Genomic DNA, 18,613 nt, shown 5'->3' on the forward strand with positions numbered 1-18,613 from the left:
GAAACAGCCTGTCTTCAGAAAACTTTTTTGTTTCACGGGAATAACAGAACGCTGTATCCAACTATTATAATAAAGGACTTAAAATTATTTTTATTCAGAGGCAGTTTCTTGTAATAAAGGTTGTTGGCTTCTATAAGGGAAATGACACTAGAGGAGTAGCCTGTTGCTTGAAAATTAACTAATCCTGTTAAATGTCAATAGCAATGTAAAATTCTAGGTATCAGTCTTATAAACATAACAAACTTATAACTATTATGTGGCAAACATATTTGGATTTCCCTTATGTCATTATTTTGTAGCTAAATCTATTAAAACCAACTCACTTGGTATAAATTTCCTTCAGTGTGTTCAACTGTTTGGCTAAAGCATCTGCTTCTTTTTCCTTTTCCCTTAGTTTGTTCCGCAATCCTTCCATTCTGATTTGCCATTTTTTACCTTCTTCCCATCTAATTATTTCCTCTTTGGAGGTCTGTGAAACAGATAAAACAAATTATGTGTTTATTTTGAATTTTTTTCTTAAGCAAAATAAGAAAACACATTAGAAAACCAAGAATGACATATTCTTCATTTATCAATTTAAAACATGAAGCCATAGCTGGCATATATTATTTACCATACGGTAAACAGCTGGCCCAGCTGGATAGGTTAAGTACGCTGTACTGACTGGTGTATAAAACTGATGCAGTTTAATGCTATTACCAAATTCTTCCTTAGCATTTAATATCCATTTTACAAAAAAGGAGGGAAACATTTTATGAAAATAGAGGTGCTAGTACATTGTATCCTTTTACTGTGAATTACACATTAGTAAAGAACAGAGATTAAAGAAAAAAAAGTTTTTCTATGCCAATTTAAAGCAGATCTTTCTTCTGCAGCTCACCAGGTGTTTATTAGCCCCTGCTGCACAGATGCACAATCGGTCATTTTAGTTTATTTTTTCCTATGATAAACAGAAGTTACAATTCAGTAACTGTAAATTATACAGCAGTTAAAACCATACCTATATGACCACAAATGGTTACTGAAAAATCACAGTCAATAATTCCTGTAAGCAATTTTGTTGTTTTTTTTTTTTTTAAAAAGAACTTTTTCCTTCTCCAGTTAGCCCCTGTACTTTCTTTTCTGTCTTCATTCTAAACAGTTACTGCAATTAAGGGACAGACACAAAGCAAGATCTTGGAAAAAACAAGTCAAGTTTGAGAAAAAGGTCTAGACACTATGCAACAGGCATTTAAAAAGTCTCAAATTAATTGGAAGTATAAATGCAGTCCTAGAATAATATTTAGAATCACAAATAACTTGAATGACATTTTACAAGCATGATATAATATTCCAGTATACCTTATGATTACCGTGACAAACCACTGATTAGTTACTGAAGTAGTAAAGTAACAAGCAAAAACCCAAATGAAACAACTGGTGAAATGAACACACTTCCAATTACTCAGAATGTCTTGCATGTGAAGAACAATCATTTGCACAGACATCATGCTTTTTATAATTCACACTTCTGCTCCCAAGTACTTCGTGGTTTTATCATTGCATTGATTTTGCAAATGCACATTTGACAGTCCTTATGTAATCAATTTCACTGCTACCTATAACATCTTAGTTTTCTAAGATTTGTAATGAACCTTTAACTCTACAAAAGGGGCAGGAAAACATTACTGTACCAGTACTAAGCAACACAAGCAGTAACAAAGAGCATGGGAAATATCAAGAAGTTACAGTCATGAAAGTGCTTTTCTTCTGATCAAGTTTGGTTGGTTGGTGGGGTGTTTTTTTCAGAAGCAATAGGGAGCATTAAACTGCCTAGACCTAGACTGATGATGTCTTTCAAAGCTATGATCTATATATCACATACCTTGTCTTCTCTTACACTTTTTTTTTCTGTTTCTTCACACTTCTCAAGTTCATTTTCCAACTTTTTATTTTTTTTCTGAAGTGCATCTATCAGATTCTCTTCATCAGCTTTGCTCTGAAAAATTACAAACTTTTACAAATTTAAAGTTCACCATTACCTGAATATTTTTCTCCACTCAAAATATAAGGACTCTAATTCCAGTTGCTAGAATTAGTTTACAACCTAAGTGATCTTTTAAAAATTATCTTTCAATTATTAAAAGTTTTGGAATGTAACTTTGCATTCTAAACTGAATAATCAGCAGGTAGCCGAATTAAAAAAAAAATATTAACCAATTCACTGTAAATCCTCTAATTTTCTTCTTAAAGGGGAAATGAGGACAGCCAGGAAGATCACAAAATTCCATTTTTCAAAGAAGCCTTGAAAATGGTAATTCAACTCCTCATATTCTTTCAAACATATTTCAAGGAGTAAGTTACTCTCAGTTTCTTCCTTTTATTTGAAGCATGCTTCCAACGGTAAAATTTCATAGCTCTGATGTAACGCACCTGATGAGCAAACCCAAATTTTTTAAACAAGTTTAAGTCCCGATACCTGCCAAAAGTACTTAATCTTTCCCCCAAAACCAGCACATCTATGCAGAAACTTGACCAAGACTGAACATTTTGAAAAATCACTTTTACCTGAATGATACTGCTTAGCTTCCTAATCCGTTTCTTCAGTTCTTCATTTTCTTTTTCCGTTTCATTTTTTTCTCTCAACATTTTAGCGAAAGCTTTTTTTTTCCCCTGAAGTTCTTGGTTCAACTCATCTCTTTCATGAGACAAAGAACTTTCCCTGGTTTTACTTATTTTAAGGTTATCTGTAAGTTTTGTAATCTGATTATTTAATTCCTCTATCTGTGTCTAAAAGAAAACAAACAAAACAGCAAACCTCATCAGGATTATCAACAATACAACACTGCAGTACAATGATATTACCTAGTACTCACTGTAAGCTCCTTGGTTTGTCTGTCAACAATCTCCTGGACATTCATATCTGCTTCTCTTTGTGATGCAGCAGAAATAATTTGCTGTTCAGCATGAGCAGTCATTTCTGCTCGGAGTTCCAGAAGTGCTTTACTCAAAGCCTAAAAATAATAAATTCAAGTTATTTTAAGTGAAGAAGCTGCAAACAGGAACATTACAAACCAAGAAAAAAGCAACTGTACTATATTATATTATGCAATTATATTCTACCTCCTGCTGTACTATACATAGAATTCTTAAGCATTAAGCAACATTAAACATTTATGTGACACAGGGATTAATTTTTGTTGACTAACTTTCTGCTGCTTCTCTTTTATGGCTAATTGGCTCTTCAGCTGTTCCAACAGGTTTTTCATTGTTGCTGTGGGTGCTCTACTATTTGCTTCTTTTTGGACTTCTAGTTCAGCTTCTACATTTGCTAATGCCTTTTCCTTCCGAGATAACATGTTCCTTAACTCGTTTACTTCATCTTTTAGTTGATCCACATCAACTGTGTGCTTTTCCTGAAGCCTAATGAAAAAATAAGCATTAATAGGGTGTACTGAAATAATTAAGTTAGCAAACTCCAAATAAATAACAAAGGGCATGGTGTTGTATTTTTTATTATGGTTAAAGCAAATGACACACGGATTTGGAAACGGCAAAAGACTGACTCAACAAAGGCAGCCTCCATTTAGTAAGAAAATTCCTCAAAATCATCAGCAAAATGAGGTTAGAGCATTGTTCATTCTAATTCCTGGCCTTTAAAGAAAACATCATACTTTTTCTCCTTTTAAACAGGGGTTAAATTTTCATGAGTTTAAACTTGTTAGGCAGAAAGTCCAAAGAGATGTACTGGGGGGAAAAAAAATCCAAACACAAACCAGCACATATTACAGTAGCTTAAAGATAACTCTCATACCAAGACTCCCTGAATACTTTCTTTTTCACTGAATGGCACAAAGCTAACAACTGAAAGGTGTCTTTCCAATCCACAGTTTTTTCAATATTATCCCTGATGAAGAGCTACAAATTAAAAATAATTTACAATTACCAACCATAGTAACTTTGAGTTAGTTTTTTTCAGCCAAATCTTAAATTCAGTAAAAACATGTTCAATTTGATAGACTAGTCCTGTAGCAACAATACACCATCGACTTGATCCAATCCAAGTGTCTTATGTGCGACTTATGTTAACAGTCTAAAAACTTACTGGGCTCTGATAGTCTCAAACTCCTTGATTTTCATTAAAGTAATTTGTTTTTGTTTCTCCAAATCAGATGACGTTTTCTTTAATTTTCCAACAAGTGAAGCAAGAGAATTATCCTGTTCTGCTACAGTTTGCTCCATTTCAGCTAAGCAGAGAAAACGTTTGCTGTCTGAAACTGATAAAGAAGTCTTTTTCCCTAACTCCTGTAAAACAGAAAAAAAAGCATGTGATAAAACATTTTAAGCTTTAAATCAAAGGTAAACATTACCGATGCGTTTTAAACTCAGTCCTGAATATAACCAAACATTAATATCCAACACGTTTATTTACTGAGATATGATCTTAGTCCACAGAGAAAGAGATCACCCTGGTTTGAAAAGAGCTTTGTGCATCTAATGATTCACAGAATAATCAGTTACATACAGGTTCCACCTTATCATAAAGTATCAAGAGAAAATTTGTACTGAAATGGGTTAGTTTAACGTAACCACAGACTGAATGGAAAGAACAGAAAACAAAATATATTTCTCTCTCCTAAAAGTCTCCATAAATTAGGATGATGATCTGAAAAATACTTATATATACTGAAGTGGTGACTTTGGTTTTTTACGCTTAACTTTTAAACCATCTCTTGCAAATTCTCTCAATAGTAATACAACAATAACTGTATCAACTAGCCATTTATTTTTCCTGTCATCATTTATCACATACTTTTGACTGCAAAACTGTTCTTTTGAGCAACAATTTTTATAATTTGGGAACAACTTCACTAACCCCACAAATACACATAACTCACCAAAGCAGTCTGTCTGAATTTATTAAGGGAATTGTCCGTATGCACATTTAACTTCTGGTGTAGAACTCTAAGGTCTTCCTCGTGCTTCTTTGCTGTTTCCTCCTGTTCCTGTTAGTTCAAAATAAAAATATAACTCTACTGATGCACACTATTCCAGAAAGTCATGAAACTACAGTACCTTCATGTTGATTGCTCACTCACTGCCTAAGTATTGCTCCACAAACTTTCTTCTAATTCTGGCAGTTTGTAAAATTATTTTCTTCTTGCAATGATCAGTGATTATTTTTTTCCATTTTAACACCACAGGGAAAAAAATCTACTATTGCAGTTTTAAGTTATGTAGGAAGTAGTACAGTGCAACAGGACAAGAGCTGGAAAGCATAACAGTTGTGTTGGTCCCCACCACCTATGACTATCAATACAACAGCGATATCCGTGCTATGTACTTTTCACATCTCTTTACTTCAGACTACAGTGTGATCCTGTGGACTGAATGTCTACTAACAGACAGAGCACAGTACGCTCATTTTTAGACTGCATCTTCTGGTTTAGTTCAAACCAAAAAGACTTAAGATTTCTCCCAGAAGAAATAGCTACACCTATTAACCAAAGCACACCGAGTGAAGACGACAGGAAGTCTCCTTTGGAAATGTGCTCCTGATCCAAACACACTAAAACTGATGCATCTTTAGTCTTGAGTACCTCTTAGACACAAGGCTTAAAACATGCTTTAAGAGCATAAAGAATAAAGGATATAAATTATGCTTAAATAATATAAAGTACGCTTACATACACTGTTTATGCTTTAAAATATGCTTTAAGCAGCATATTTTCCATAAATGCATGCCCTTATTGTACCTTCCAAATTCATTGCAAGATGTAGTCCAGAGTTCATTGTTGCAAGTACTGGAAAATCTTATATAAAACACACTGAGACCACTTCGCACAGCAAAATTTTAACTTTCTTCCTGTCACAATATTTTAATTCCTAGACAGACATGATGTACGTTAACTTGACTGAGTGAGCCTCAGATTTTAAGAAGTTAAAAAATTCTACATTAATTTCTACATAAAAAATTACTAATTATCTCTGTTCCCTTAGGTAAGAAACTTTTTAATATTTAACTAGCAATAAGATAAGGAATCAACTAATACAACTTAAAAATGGAAGAATTTTTGTGCAAAAAGTTTAACTACCTCTCTTGCTTTAGCAAGCAAATGTTGGTACTTTTTTAACACTTCCTCCTTTTGATTTAATCTTGCTTGCATATTTGCAATGGTTTGATGAGCAATTTTTATGGCATGATGGTACTCTGGATCATCTTCTTGTTTGCCTATTTTAGCCATTATCTTCTCTGTTTCTGATGCTGTAGGTAATCGAAGTCTTAGTTCATTTATAACTTTTTCTCTTGATAAAACGTTTTGTTCAGCTTTCCACACAGCAGTTTCCTTTTCTTTTAATTTCTACAACAAAAGGCAAATGTTGCATTTCCAGAAAGATTTGTCTAAATGGACTTACAAACACAAAACATTTTGCACTCAGTTCTGGCTGTATGGGATTACTATTAGATTTAAAAAGTCCCAGAATATTATTACTGAGTCTTTATGTATTATTTGCTTGGAACAAGACACTTGAGGAATTCATTTTGTGCTACCGAATTAGGAAGCTGGCAATTTTCAAATTTCTTAAGAACCAGAAAGTATTTTCTGTAACAGCATTTCCATTTAGCAAACCAAAATAAAAGGATTTTGCTAGGCTAATTGTTAAATTCAATGTAAAACTTGCTGAATTTAACTAGCTATAGTCAATTTAATTTTATATAGCAAGGGCATCTTACCCTACTAAATGAACAATCTAAAATACTCAAAAATCTTCCCCAATAATTTGTTCCAATGGAAAAAACCAGTTCATTTTAGTCATGCTGTGATTATATTATTTACATTTTCTCCATGTTAAATACTTCTAAGGGTTTAGACACATCTGAGTGACATTTATTAAAAGGCATTTATTCTATTGAAAAAACACTAAAGGGCTAAAAATTAAAATTTTGCCCCTTTATATGATAATTTATTCATTTAATTACCTCTTCCAGTGATTTGCAGGTTGCCCTAGTTTCCAGGATTGTTCGAATATGCTCCTGAATCTTTCTCAAAGCCAACTCAAGTTGTTGTGGTAGTGGCAAAGTAGGATCTGGAACTGACCCTGTAGCCTCTTCTAACTGCACAGAAAGATTCGTATTCATGTAATCTGACAGCTCTGAAAAACAGGGTTATGAGTCTATTTTTAATTAACGCAGTGCATGTACCTTTACAGCTGTACCAAGTATTTCATTTTGTTGATGGTCATACAGGTCTAATTGGCGCTGCAGTTCTACTTCCCTCTGATCCCAAGCCATCTGCCTTTCTTCATGAAACTGTAACAAAGGTTTGATAAAGATTTATTGAAGGCAATGGGAATTTTATAACCAACTTAAACAGAAAAAAAAAAAGAGATACCAAACTGTAAAATACTCAAATGTGCTATAAAAAAGAATTATGTAACCAAGATACAAACACCTATATTAAAAATTTTCTAGGAAGAATATTCTTTTTTAAAAATCACTTAATGACATAAGGAATAGGCTGTTTTTCTAATAGCACACAGAAGTACATACCTTGTTTTGCTGTACAATTTCTTCTTCTAGATTACTGATTGTATGTTCATATTCAGAAATTACATTACGCAAATACTTCACCTCTTCCTTATGTTTGACTAACTCTCGATTAAGTTTAAGTTCCTGCAGACGGAGTTCCTCCATCTTCATATGCCTTTCAATTACCTAATAATGAGTGACACACAGTATTACAATTTATGAAGCCCACAGGCCGCCTACATGCAGCTACACTCTGAGGCAGTGTGGCACTTAAACCAACAGGAAGAAAGACATTCCACCTTTTTAAGCTTCTTCAGTTCTCTTGAGTGAGGAGGCATGGCGAGAGTATGAAACTGCAAGAGGAATGACTGAGAAGTGCAGCAGACAACTGGAGAGGCTCCCCCTACACTGACTGAAGTGCACTGCAAACCATTTTCAAGTGCCCTACCTAAGCTATACCCTATATATCTGTCCAGACAAACAAAAAAAGCATGCATGAAGTGTTCATATTTTTAAAACAGCCTAAGATTTTCTAAACCATTAAAAATTTATGTCTTCAAAAATGCATATGTAGTAAGAATAACAGAAATATTTATGACAAAATGCTCTAAAAAAAAATTGAAAATTGGTTTAAAACAAAAACATGCCCAGAGCGCTACAACCATTGCTTACAGGCAGACATCTTTAGTTATGACAGATATAACCATATTAGATAATAAACAGTAATCTGGAAGAGAAGTGAGAAAGCCATATTCAAATTTCAAGGGAACATTGTTTACAATAGCAAAATATGACTGAGTAGAGTTACATGAGTATAATAACATTTCTGACCATGCTACCTAAATTATTGCCCCTGCATTTACTTAAAAAAGACACGGATTTGTAGTGAAGATTTCAATGCAAGCTCATGGAGCTTCAGAATGCTACTCTCTTTGTTTAGTTTAATTTCATTCATAATAAATTCATAATTTATTTCAATTTAATATAACTGAATTCATAGTTAACCTCTTCTTCCTATGCCACTTAATTGGGCACAAAAGCAAATTAGAAAATCTGACTAAGCTGATTTACAGTGCAAATAGCTAATGATGTATTACTTTTCTTAAACAGAAACCCACAAAATGACAGCTGTCTGTTGTGGTTTAACCCCAGCCAGCAACCAAGTACCACGCAGCTGTTTGCTCACTCCCCTGGTGGTATGGGAGGGAGAATCAGAAAAAGTTAAACCCCGTGGACTGAAGTAAGAACAGCTCAATAATTGAAATAATAACAACATAAATGACAATAACAACAATAATTGTAATGAAGAGAACAGTTTGAGAGATGAGTAAAACCCAAGGGAAAAAAAAACCCCAAGTGATGCACAATACAGTTGCTCACCACTGGCTGACTGATGCCCATCCAGTCCCCAGGCAGCAATCAGCAGCACCCAGCCAACTCCCCCCCAGTATATGTACACAGCATGACATTCCATGGTATGGAATATCCCTTTGGCTAGTTTGGGTCAGCTGTCCTGGCTATGCTCCCTCACAGCTTCTTGTAGGAAGCAGCCTGGGAGAGCATGTGAAACTTGAAAAGTCCTTGACTTAGCACTACTTAGCAACAGCTAAAACGTCAGCGTGTTATCAACATTATTCTCCTACTAAATCCAAAGCACAGCACTGCACCAGCTACTAAGGAAGAAATTAACTCTATCCCAGCTGAAACCAGGACACTATCATATTCAAACAAAGTGTATTTTGAAATCAGTAAGTTCTACATTAAAACAGACATTTAGGGAACAGGCTGAACTGAAATGTAATTTAAATGTGTATCAGATGAACAAAGTTATTCAAAGTTGTGAAACAGCAAACCTTTTGAGCTCCTCTTGTATCCTTCAATGCATGCAATAATTCTTCTAAACTTTTCAGTTTTAACTCCACCTCTAATGCTCTGTTTTCTGCATTTCGACGCTCCTGCTGGGCATGCTGAACTTCTTCCAGAATCTTCAGTTTGTCGTTCTGTAGCTGAATCATTGTTTTAGAGAATTTTTCTTGCTGTGCTAAAGGCAGAGCACCGCTAAACTGTCGCCGCAAAGACTGAACTGTCTGTTGCAGATGTTTGGCTCGATTTCTTCCTTCCAGTCGGGCAAAATATAAGGCTTGCTCTCTGTCATCAAGTTTCTGGTCTAAACGTAGATTATGGATCTCCACCTTCTGTAGTTTCAATTTAAGCGTTTCCAATTTGCCTAAAGCAACAGATTCGCTACCTTGAAGGGCTATGATCTGTTGATGCAGTTTTGCAATAACTACTTTTTCATCTGACTGTGCCTAAGAACAAAATTTAGAGAACAAATTTATTTTTCATCTTGAATATGTTAATGGAGTGTATATGTAAATATGAACATTTTATTTTATTCCATAGATAAGAGCAACAATTAGCCTCTAAGAGCTTTTAATTTTTCCACTATTATTTCTATAGCCACATTTTAGAATTACACTTTTTCAGATACGGATCTTAAAAATTGTATCTTACTAAAATACCAAGAAATGAAGAAATGTACACCTAAACTTAGAAAATATGGTAACATAAAACCCGACAGAAGTGTTGTATTTAGGGTCTCAAACTACTCAACAACATGAAAAAAAATCCAAATAAATTATTTCAGCTAATAACAAAGAAATATATTAAACCTACCAAAAATCTTCAAGATTACAAATTATCGCTTGTCTTGTAAAAAACGACCAAACTTTCCTGATAATATATTTAAATATTGACCGTGAGCTATTAATCATTTAGGAATAAATATTACCTAAGTATCAGGACCTGTAATAGCTGTACAGCTAGAAATGGAAAAAAATTAAGAAGGGAATAATGGAATACAGAACTCCTGAAAGAATATGTATGTTACATAGACCAGCTTGTTAAGAACCTTCTGAAATGCTTTTCCAGTTTCCTAATTCACTGTAAAATTACTTCATTTCCTTTCACTTCAAGGAAAAAAAAAATCCAAATTGCAGTGTTAATAAAGGTTTAATTTTACCTGATAGTCTAAAATTTGCATTCTAAGAAATTCTACTTCTTGATCTCTATATTGCTGGCGTGCCTCCAGAGCTTCAACTTGCATCTTTGCCACGTCAGACAGTTCTCTTAACCTTGCGGAGAAAACAAAAACAGTATTGTGTCACTTGAAACCACTGAATAAGCTATTAAGTTTTTCTACACAGAAGATGCTAAGAAAAGATGCTTAGTATGTTTCTCCATATCAAAACATTTGAAGACTTTGTTCTTTACAGCATACTCTTCAGAGTCCTTGATATAAAAATTCTTCTGTACTGCCTCTCAGCTTTTTCACAGGACATTTTCCTGTAAATCATACACAAGTTTGTTAGCAGTAACCTACTCCAGGAAAACAATGCCATGGTTTTTACCTCAACTGCACACCTTTGCCCTCTATTTTTCTGCCACTTCAGGACAGAAAAAGTTTCATTTTCAATTCCCATCTCTGCATCCCCAAGCCTAATCACCAATTTTCAGTATCAAAAATCCCTGCAAATATGCCCACAGAATTAATACTTCATGATACATTACTAGTGTATTACATAAGCCTATATAGCCTAAATTTTTGCATGCTTCTGAACATACTGCATTCAAAATTTGTTACTTCACTACTTACTTTGATACTTCAGTCTTGAGCTCCATCTCACGCTTCTCTAGGTCCATGATTTGTCGTCTATCTGCATCACTTACTGCCTTACTTACACTCTTTGACAGTTCATCTCTTAATTCCTGTTCCACTTTCTGTGCCTCAAGGTTGATTTTGGTGAGCTTAAAAAAAAAGCAAACCCAGAAACAAACAAAATGGTATCCTAAGCACACAACTGCTCCCAACCCTGCAAATAAAAAGAAGTGCCAAAAGTATCTTTTCTTTTCTAGTCATTAAAAAACCACTACTCAGCTGTGTTCAGAAAACATTTTTTTTCCTCTCTGCTTAAACATCTTTTTGTTTGCAGCATTGCATACACAAAGGAACAGATACGAAGGTCAGCACATAACACAATTCTTAATTATACGTGATTTTTAAGTGAATTTTCTTAAAACCATTACTGCAATAAATTGTTCAAACCAAGAAAATAAAAAAAGAGTAAGATTGTAAACTCTTCAGGAAATAAACAGTCTTACTGATATATTTATATACTGGATAGTATCGCAGGATTGGTAACACAAATAGAGGTTATAAGCGTCAAGACTCAGGACAGCATAGTTCTTTAAGTGATACCATTTCAAGCAGCCTGATCTTTCAAGTTGATTATTAAATACCATGTAGCCAATGTTTCAATTCAAACCAAAGAGCATCAAAAAAAGATCGATATCTGGAAAACATTAGGCAACACAGAGAAGACTCAGGAATTAATTTAGTAAATACAGTTGTGGCAAATTAATCTGATAGCACTCCTAATAAAACAACTGACTTCCTAAAGAAAAAAAAAAAGCATGGTGTATGTTGTTATCTGCACTTCACGTATTTGAGACAGTACTATCTGGAAAACTAAGTCATGTTGAAGTAGATTTGTAAGTTTAGAAGATGTCTAGTAGACTTCTTCTAGTTACTAGTTCTTAAACAGGTATCACTTACAACTTTCATTAATTACCTTAGCAAGGCAACAAATGTGTACAACTGCCTATAAATAGATTTGGGCTGCAATTTATAATAAAGTCTCCTACTATTAAATCATTAATTTATATAAAAAACTACAAATATGAATACTGGGGTCAAAAAATCTAAAAAGATTAAGACTGATATGACAGGAATACTAAGCATAATCAGCTTCAATAGCACGTGACTTCTATCCCTTCATTATAGATAACGTTTGGCATGTATGAATAGCCAGCCAGTAACAGTCATGACACAATTGTTTGCAAAAGGGATGCAAAGGTCTAACATTTGTTGAATCATTGGTAAATTAAGGAAAAATTACCATAAAAGGGATCATATGAATTAGATACATGACATAACAGGTCAAGAACAGACTTTTTTCTAGCAGTCTGCTGAAAAAACAGCAAACTATTTGTCAAGATGCTCATCGTGTATTTTACAGAGATTAACTAATGTTTGAAATGAACTACTGACAAATTACATTTTTTACAAATGTCCTGTGCATGCAAAATTGCAGCTCTTAAAGAACAGTATTTTGTATAGAAGCTTATTTGCCAGTTGTGATACAAAATAATTAATACTTTTTGAAAAGCTCAAAAATATGCTTTTAAGATGTATCAAATTATGTTAAATCTCAACAGACTTACCTCAGCAAATTTTGTTTCTAATTCAAAATTACGTTCTTCTATTTGCTTTACGGTATTCCTTAAATGTTCATACATTCGTTGCAAATGTTCTGCTCTCTGTCTTTCATTTAGTTCCTTCATTTCCAACATTGTTATTTTCTTAGAAATGGACAAAATCTCATTGTTGGTTATTGCTTTTGTGGCCTTGTCCATGGCATTATCATCCTCTACATTAAAAAATATTTGGATTAGGGAATACACAACCTGATTCAACTACGAAAATTATTTGCACCATGAAAGAGAACACAAATTTTGCTTTATCTCTGTTCAGGTAAATTTATCAAAACACCTGTATTACTTTTTTAAACTGGAGGCATGGTTATCTTGCCTTATTACATGTTTGAAAAGTATCTGATTTTGATAAAATATTATCATCAGTTCTGAATGGGTATATCTGCAACCATGATTATTGAGACTGATACTATTTTCAATGTAGTCTTTCACTTTATCCTTAATTTAGATGGTAAATAAATTTTCAGGAAATTTAATTTAAAATCTGTAAAAGAAACAGATGTGGATGTGTTCTTCTTGAATAACAGGAATGTAAACTGTACACGAAACCCCAACTTCAAGAAAAAATACTTTTGTTACAGAGCATGAAACCAGGAAAAAAAAATAATTTTCCTGACAACCTAAGTAGTACTTTGACTGACTGACACTCGAGTTAGAACATACTGTATCTTATTAAAAATAAATAAATAAATAAATAAATAAATAAAATAATAATAAGGTAATGTTCCTTTAGAAGTTCCAGCTTTTAAACCCTTGACCCAGTAACCCAAGAAAAGTCAATGTGGCACAGTTTCCAGAGGGAATGACCAAACTTTGTTTTGGTCAAGCAGATAAGTAAAATGAAACAAACAAAAAAAACACTCAAAAAACCCCAACCCAACCAAAAAACACCAAACAAAAAACCACCCCACTCCAAACCAAAACCCCTCAAAAAATTAAGATCACTTACGAAAAATACAAAATAGTTTTGACCTTTTTTGTTGCTGTTTTAAGATACATCAATTTTAAAATGTTTTAAAATATTACTTTTACACAGGACATACCATTTGATTTTTAATGTTGCAATATAACTTTCATACTTGCCTAGTTTAGTCATCTGTTCCCAAGCCTGTTCTACAGTGTGAAGTTTCTCTTTTGTGATCTCCAGTTCCTTGTTCAATAAATTTATCTGTGCTTTCAAGGATTCATTCTCATGCTGTATGACAAAAAAGTTGCAACATAACAGCAAAATATTTATCTGTAGCAGTTGTTTAATATATATAAAATATTTTAAATTAACAGATTTTACCTATGCACAATCCATAATCTACATATATGGTAACAGAAGAGCATTAAAGTTCTCACCCAGGTGTAAAAATGCTAGGTCTTTGCTCTCTATGTTGTATCTTACTGTCAGCTAGTATTACTGTGACTATTTATTACCATTGACTGTCATTCCTAAAGTGTGTAGAATTAGATGAAGAAGTTTATGTTTGTCATATTAAACACTTTATTAACAGTAGGAAAGAAAGAAGTACTCTTGGAGGATATTTCATCCCGTACAGGATACTTCATCTTGCACATAAATATACATGCTGCTTCTAGTTCTTTCAGGCATCTAATATGATGCCTAAACATTTTATAAATCTTCCTTCACTCCTCCAAATAGAAACACAAATTTCCACATTAATCAGTAAAATAAATTGAATACTTAATATTAATTTTCAATTTCTAGTTTTGTAAACACACTTTTAGTTTGCTATTGATAAATGATTCTCTAGCTCTATGAAATTGCTGAAATAGGCAATGCAAGTTTTCATACACACATTTCACAAACAGAGAAGGAATCATTCATTCTTCAGCTAACACAAATGCACCTACCTGTTCCATGCAGACAAATTTAATACTTAGTAAGTTTACCCACCACATGTATTTAATCCTTCTCAACCACAGAAACCCAAGAGATAAGAACATGACATAAACTTTGACTACTCATTAAACTACTACTTTCTTGGACTGTTATTTCTGACATGAATGAGAAGTGGGAGGTAGTAACATATATTTGAAGCCAGCTTCACAGTTCTTGAAAAGAAACTCATTTCTACTTGAGAATAAAGTATTCAAAAATTTCTACTTGAGAATAAAGTATTCAAAGGAATAGTTACATATTTGCAGTCCCTATGACGTTTTGCAAACACACGGTGAACTATCTTTGGCTATGTACTTTTTTATGGAAGTACAATGTCAAAGGTTTACTGCCTTTTGGAACTGAATATCTAGTTCTTGTAAATCTGGAATTAGTAAGAGCACTTACACTGAGAGAAAGCTTTGAAAGTGTTTACACTCATTCTACTTTCCTTATGACCTCCAAAACTGAAGATGATAGTAAATATTCCTTCTGCCAGCCATGTTTTGGAAATCAAAGAATTAAAAGTACTTTGTGCGGGAACCAATGAAAAAAATTAACAACCCAAACCACCAAAACAATTAAACAAAATGCTTTTAGGTATGCCCATTGAAATAGCATCAGTAAGACTGGCTCCAGCATCTCATACCCACTATGGAAACTGTTATAAACAGCAGTTCTAGTGCTGGGACTTCTGTTCTATTAAGTGAGAACAACCCCCAATCTAGACAAATGTATAATGAGGGTTTTTTTTGCTTTAGGGTTCAAACATAATGCAAACATTACCTCCATGTGTTCCATGTTTGTTGTCCGTTGGACGAGCAAGTTATCTTTTTGTAACACATCTCTGTATTTAGCAGTTAATGCATTATACTGTTTATTAGCCAGTTCTAGTTCAGACAATGGCACACTACTATCCAACACTTTTTGCAGAGCTGCAATCTTAAAGCTTGCTGTTTCCTATGAAAATAATCAACACAATGGGTTACTAAGATCTGCTACATCTTTAAGTAGAAAAATTAAAATTACTCCATGGAAAACCAATACCACTTAATATAATGCTTTAGAACGCGATACTGGTTTATTTTAGTAAATTACTGTCCATCTTTACAAAATGCTTGCAATAAAATTTCAATTTCTCTGGTATTTCAACTCTCTGGGTAATTTTATAAATAGCTACCGCTTAATCGTAAGATGCTGTCAAAAAAATATTTTATAAGGATGAGTTAATACAGGCCCTAGCAACCTGCATGGCCAAAAAGTAAGATTTGGTTTCATATAATATTGTCAACAAAGAAAAAACTTGCTGAAGCAACTTCAGAAGGGGAAAACTGACTGGTTTCATATTATGATGCTTATTTAAATACAAAGAATGTTTTTGACAAAATTTGTAACAGCATTTAACAAGCATTGGGATAATACATTCAAGAAACCAGTACTGCTTCCATTTAAGAAAAGTATACTCACTGCCAAATTGTAAAAATAAAAATGCGTACTATTACTACTATAAACTTTACCTTGAATCGTTGCAAGTTTCCAATCTTCCCTACAACTGCAGTCTCCATATGTGTTATTTCATCCTTTAATTTCTCATTTTCTTTCCTAAGATGCCGTTCCATTTCAAGTAAAGTGGTATACTGCCTTGTTAGTGACCTTTCATTAACACGTAAAACAGTTATTTTCCTACTGTTTTCTGCAAGTACTTTTTTTGTTTCATCAGGATCCAGCTGAAGTGCACTGAGTAAATTCTGTAAAATAATTTAACAAGAACCTTGTACAGAAATAAGGTAAAATTCAACTACACAGACAAGTTTTCTTGTACATTTTTTAATCTAGGTGTAAAAATTCCATTAAACTGTCCAAAATATTTTTTTGTAATAAAAAATACACACACACTCAACATATGCATAAGAATACAATATTCTATTATAAGAAAAGAACAAAGTTAAATCTTCAAAATCATTAGTTTCTGAGGAATAGAAGCTAAATACAGCTGACTGACGTTTTCAAAATTTAGAACAAAAATAATTCTTTGCATTCACCGGCACCAGTCTTCCTCCCTTTTACTAGAATCAAAACAAATGTATTGGAACAATTTTCAAAACCAAACAGAATCCCTCTGGTTCCTAACAAACACTAATGATGTCCTACTTTGAGGACCAAAACAGTATTTGTGAAGTAACCATAGGACCCCTCCTACAGAAACATGTGATTGTGTATATGTGTGCACACACACGTCTGCATGGCATGTGTAAAACTGAGAAGGGGCAGGGTAGGGAGAGGTGGGGAGGGAAATACAGCAACTCAGGTCACAGAAAGCATGTGAGCTTTAACTTCGCTGTTGCACACACCAGCCTGCCAAAGAGAAAGAGAGTAGAAATTGGAGCTGTAAATCCCCACGTTCCCATGAACATAATGAAGAAAAGTGAGCAGGTAGCTATCAAAATATCCAGAGTCCTGGAGACCTGAAGCCATGAAAAAGATCTGCTTCTGTGGCAACTAGCAAAGATTTGGTTTTTCTGATTGACAAGTCTATTTTTCTTAAGGTTTTAAGAGCAAGCAACACGTTTTAATTGAAAATCCACAGTGAATTAATTTCAGAGAAAAGTTTAATCTAAAACTGTTCACTTAATTCTTACTGAAATTACATACTAACAAAAAATAATATTAAATAACAGTACATATTTCTTATTTTTGGATAGGATATGTTTCTGGAAACAAAAGCTATTGGTAAACAGTAATTTCTTACAAGATCTCAACAATACTTTGATAGCACCACTAATATCATATAACCCTTATCATATTTTAAATATATTTAAAAAACAAATCCCAGAAATATCTTAATCCTGCTACATACACCTAGTGCCCTGGCATGTACAGGACAACCAGATGATCAGGCCCAGTCAGCATGGGTTTATGAAAAGCAGGTCCTGCTTGACTAACCTGATCTTCTATGACAAGGTGATCCACTTAGTGGATGAGTGAAAGCCTATGGATATTGTCTACCTAGACAATAAAAATAAATAAATAAGAATAAATAAATTAAGCCTTTGACACAGTTTCCCACAGATTTCTCCTGGAGAAACTGGCAGCTCCTGGCTTGGACAGAGGTACTGAATAAAAAGCTGGCTGGATGGCCAAGCTCAAAGAGTTGTGGTGAATGGAGTTAAATCCAGTTGACAGTCGGTCACAAGTGGTGTTCCCCGGGGTTCAGTATTGAGGCCACTTCTGCTTTACGTCTTTATCAATGATCTGGATGAGGGGATTGAGTGCATCCTCAGTAAGTCTGCAGAAGCCACCATGCTGGGCAGGAGTGCTGATCTACTTGAGGGCAGGAAGGCTCTGCAGAGGGATGTGGATGAGCTGGACTGATGGGCGAGGTCAACTGTATGCAGTTTACCAGGGAGAAGTGCTGGGTCCTGCATTTGGGTCACACCAACGCCACACAATGCTACATGCTTGGGGCAGACTGGCTGGAAAGCTGCCTGGGGGAAAGGACCTGGGGGTGCTGGCTGACAGCTGGGTGAACGTGAGCCAGCAGTGTGCCCAGGTGGCCAAGAAGGCCAACAGCATCCCGGCTTGTATCAGACACAGTGTGGCCAGCAGGACCAGGGAAGTGATTGCCTGCCTGTGCCTGAGCACACTGGTGAGGCCACATCTCCAGTACTGCGTTTGGTTTTGTGTCCCTCACTAAAAGAAAGACATAGATGTGCTGGAGCGTGTCCAAAGACTGGCCACTAAGCTGGTGGAGGGTCTAGAGCACAAGTCTCATCACGAGTAGCTGAAGGAACTGGCATTGTTTAGCCTGGAGAAAAGAAGGTTTAGGGGAGACCATGCCGCCCTCAACAACTACCTGAAAGAATGTAGTGAGGTGAGTATTGGTC

General features: G+C 34.4%; 1 protein-coding gene across 13 annotated transcripts in view; it reads right to left on the minus strand.

Annotated features, from left to right (window-relative positions):
* Window positions 1-18,613, minus strand: part of CEP290 (centrosomal protein 290) — a 54,801-nt gene that overhangs the window by 12,106 nt on the left and 24,082 nt on the right. For 7 of the 13 annotated variants that reach the window (XM_055711787.1, XM_055711789.1, XM_055711786.1 and 4 more), the window contains 18 exons: window positions 16,247-16,477; window positions 15,516-15,689; window positions 13,928-14,039; window positions 12,794-12,999; window positions 11,166-11,317; window positions 10,533-10,644; window positions 9,364-9,819; window positions 7,532-7,696; window positions 7,184-7,291; window positions 6,962-7,096; window positions 6,075-6,341; window positions 4,878-4,985; window positions 4,085-4,284; window positions 3,189-3,402; window positions 2,856-2,993; window positions 2,548-2,769; window positions 1,865-1,978; window positions 324-469 (listed from right to left, as the gene is read on the minus strand). In XM_055711787.1, the coding sequence (XP_055567762.1) occupies window positions 324-469; window positions 1,865-1,978; window positions 2,548-2,769; window positions 2,856-2,993; window positions 3,189-3,402; window positions 4,085-4,284; window positions 4,878-4,985; window positions 6,075-6,341; window positions 6,962-7,096; window positions 7,184-7,291; window positions 7,532-7,696; window positions 9,364-9,819; window positions 10,533-10,644; window positions 11,166-11,317; window positions 12,794-12,999; window positions 13,928-14,039; window positions 15,516-15,689; window positions 16,247-16,477 (3,260 nt within the window). Of the gene's footprint in view, window positions 1-323; window positions 470-1,864; window positions 1,994-2,547; window positions 2,770-2,855; window positions 2,994-3,188; window positions 3,403-4,084; window positions 4,285-4,877; window positions 4,986-6,074; window positions 6,342-6,961; window positions 7,097-7,183; window positions 7,292-7,531; window positions 7,697-9,363; window positions 9,820-10,532; window positions 10,645-11,165; window positions 11,318-12,793; window positions 13,000-13,927; window positions 14,040-15,515; window positions 15,690-16,246; window positions 16,478-18,613 lie in introns of all 13 variants that reach the window. The other 6 variants (XR_008732430.1, XM_055711792.1, XM_055711790.1 and 3 more) reach the window with 2 other exon arrangements.

Source organism: Falco cherrug, chromosome 5, assembly GCF_023634085.1.
Source record: "Falco cherrug isolate bFalChe1 chromosome 5, bFalChe1.pri, whole genome shotgun sequence".
NCBI classification, from domain to species: Eukaryota; Metazoa; Chordata; class Aves; order Falconiformes; family Falconidae; genus Falco; species Falco cherrug.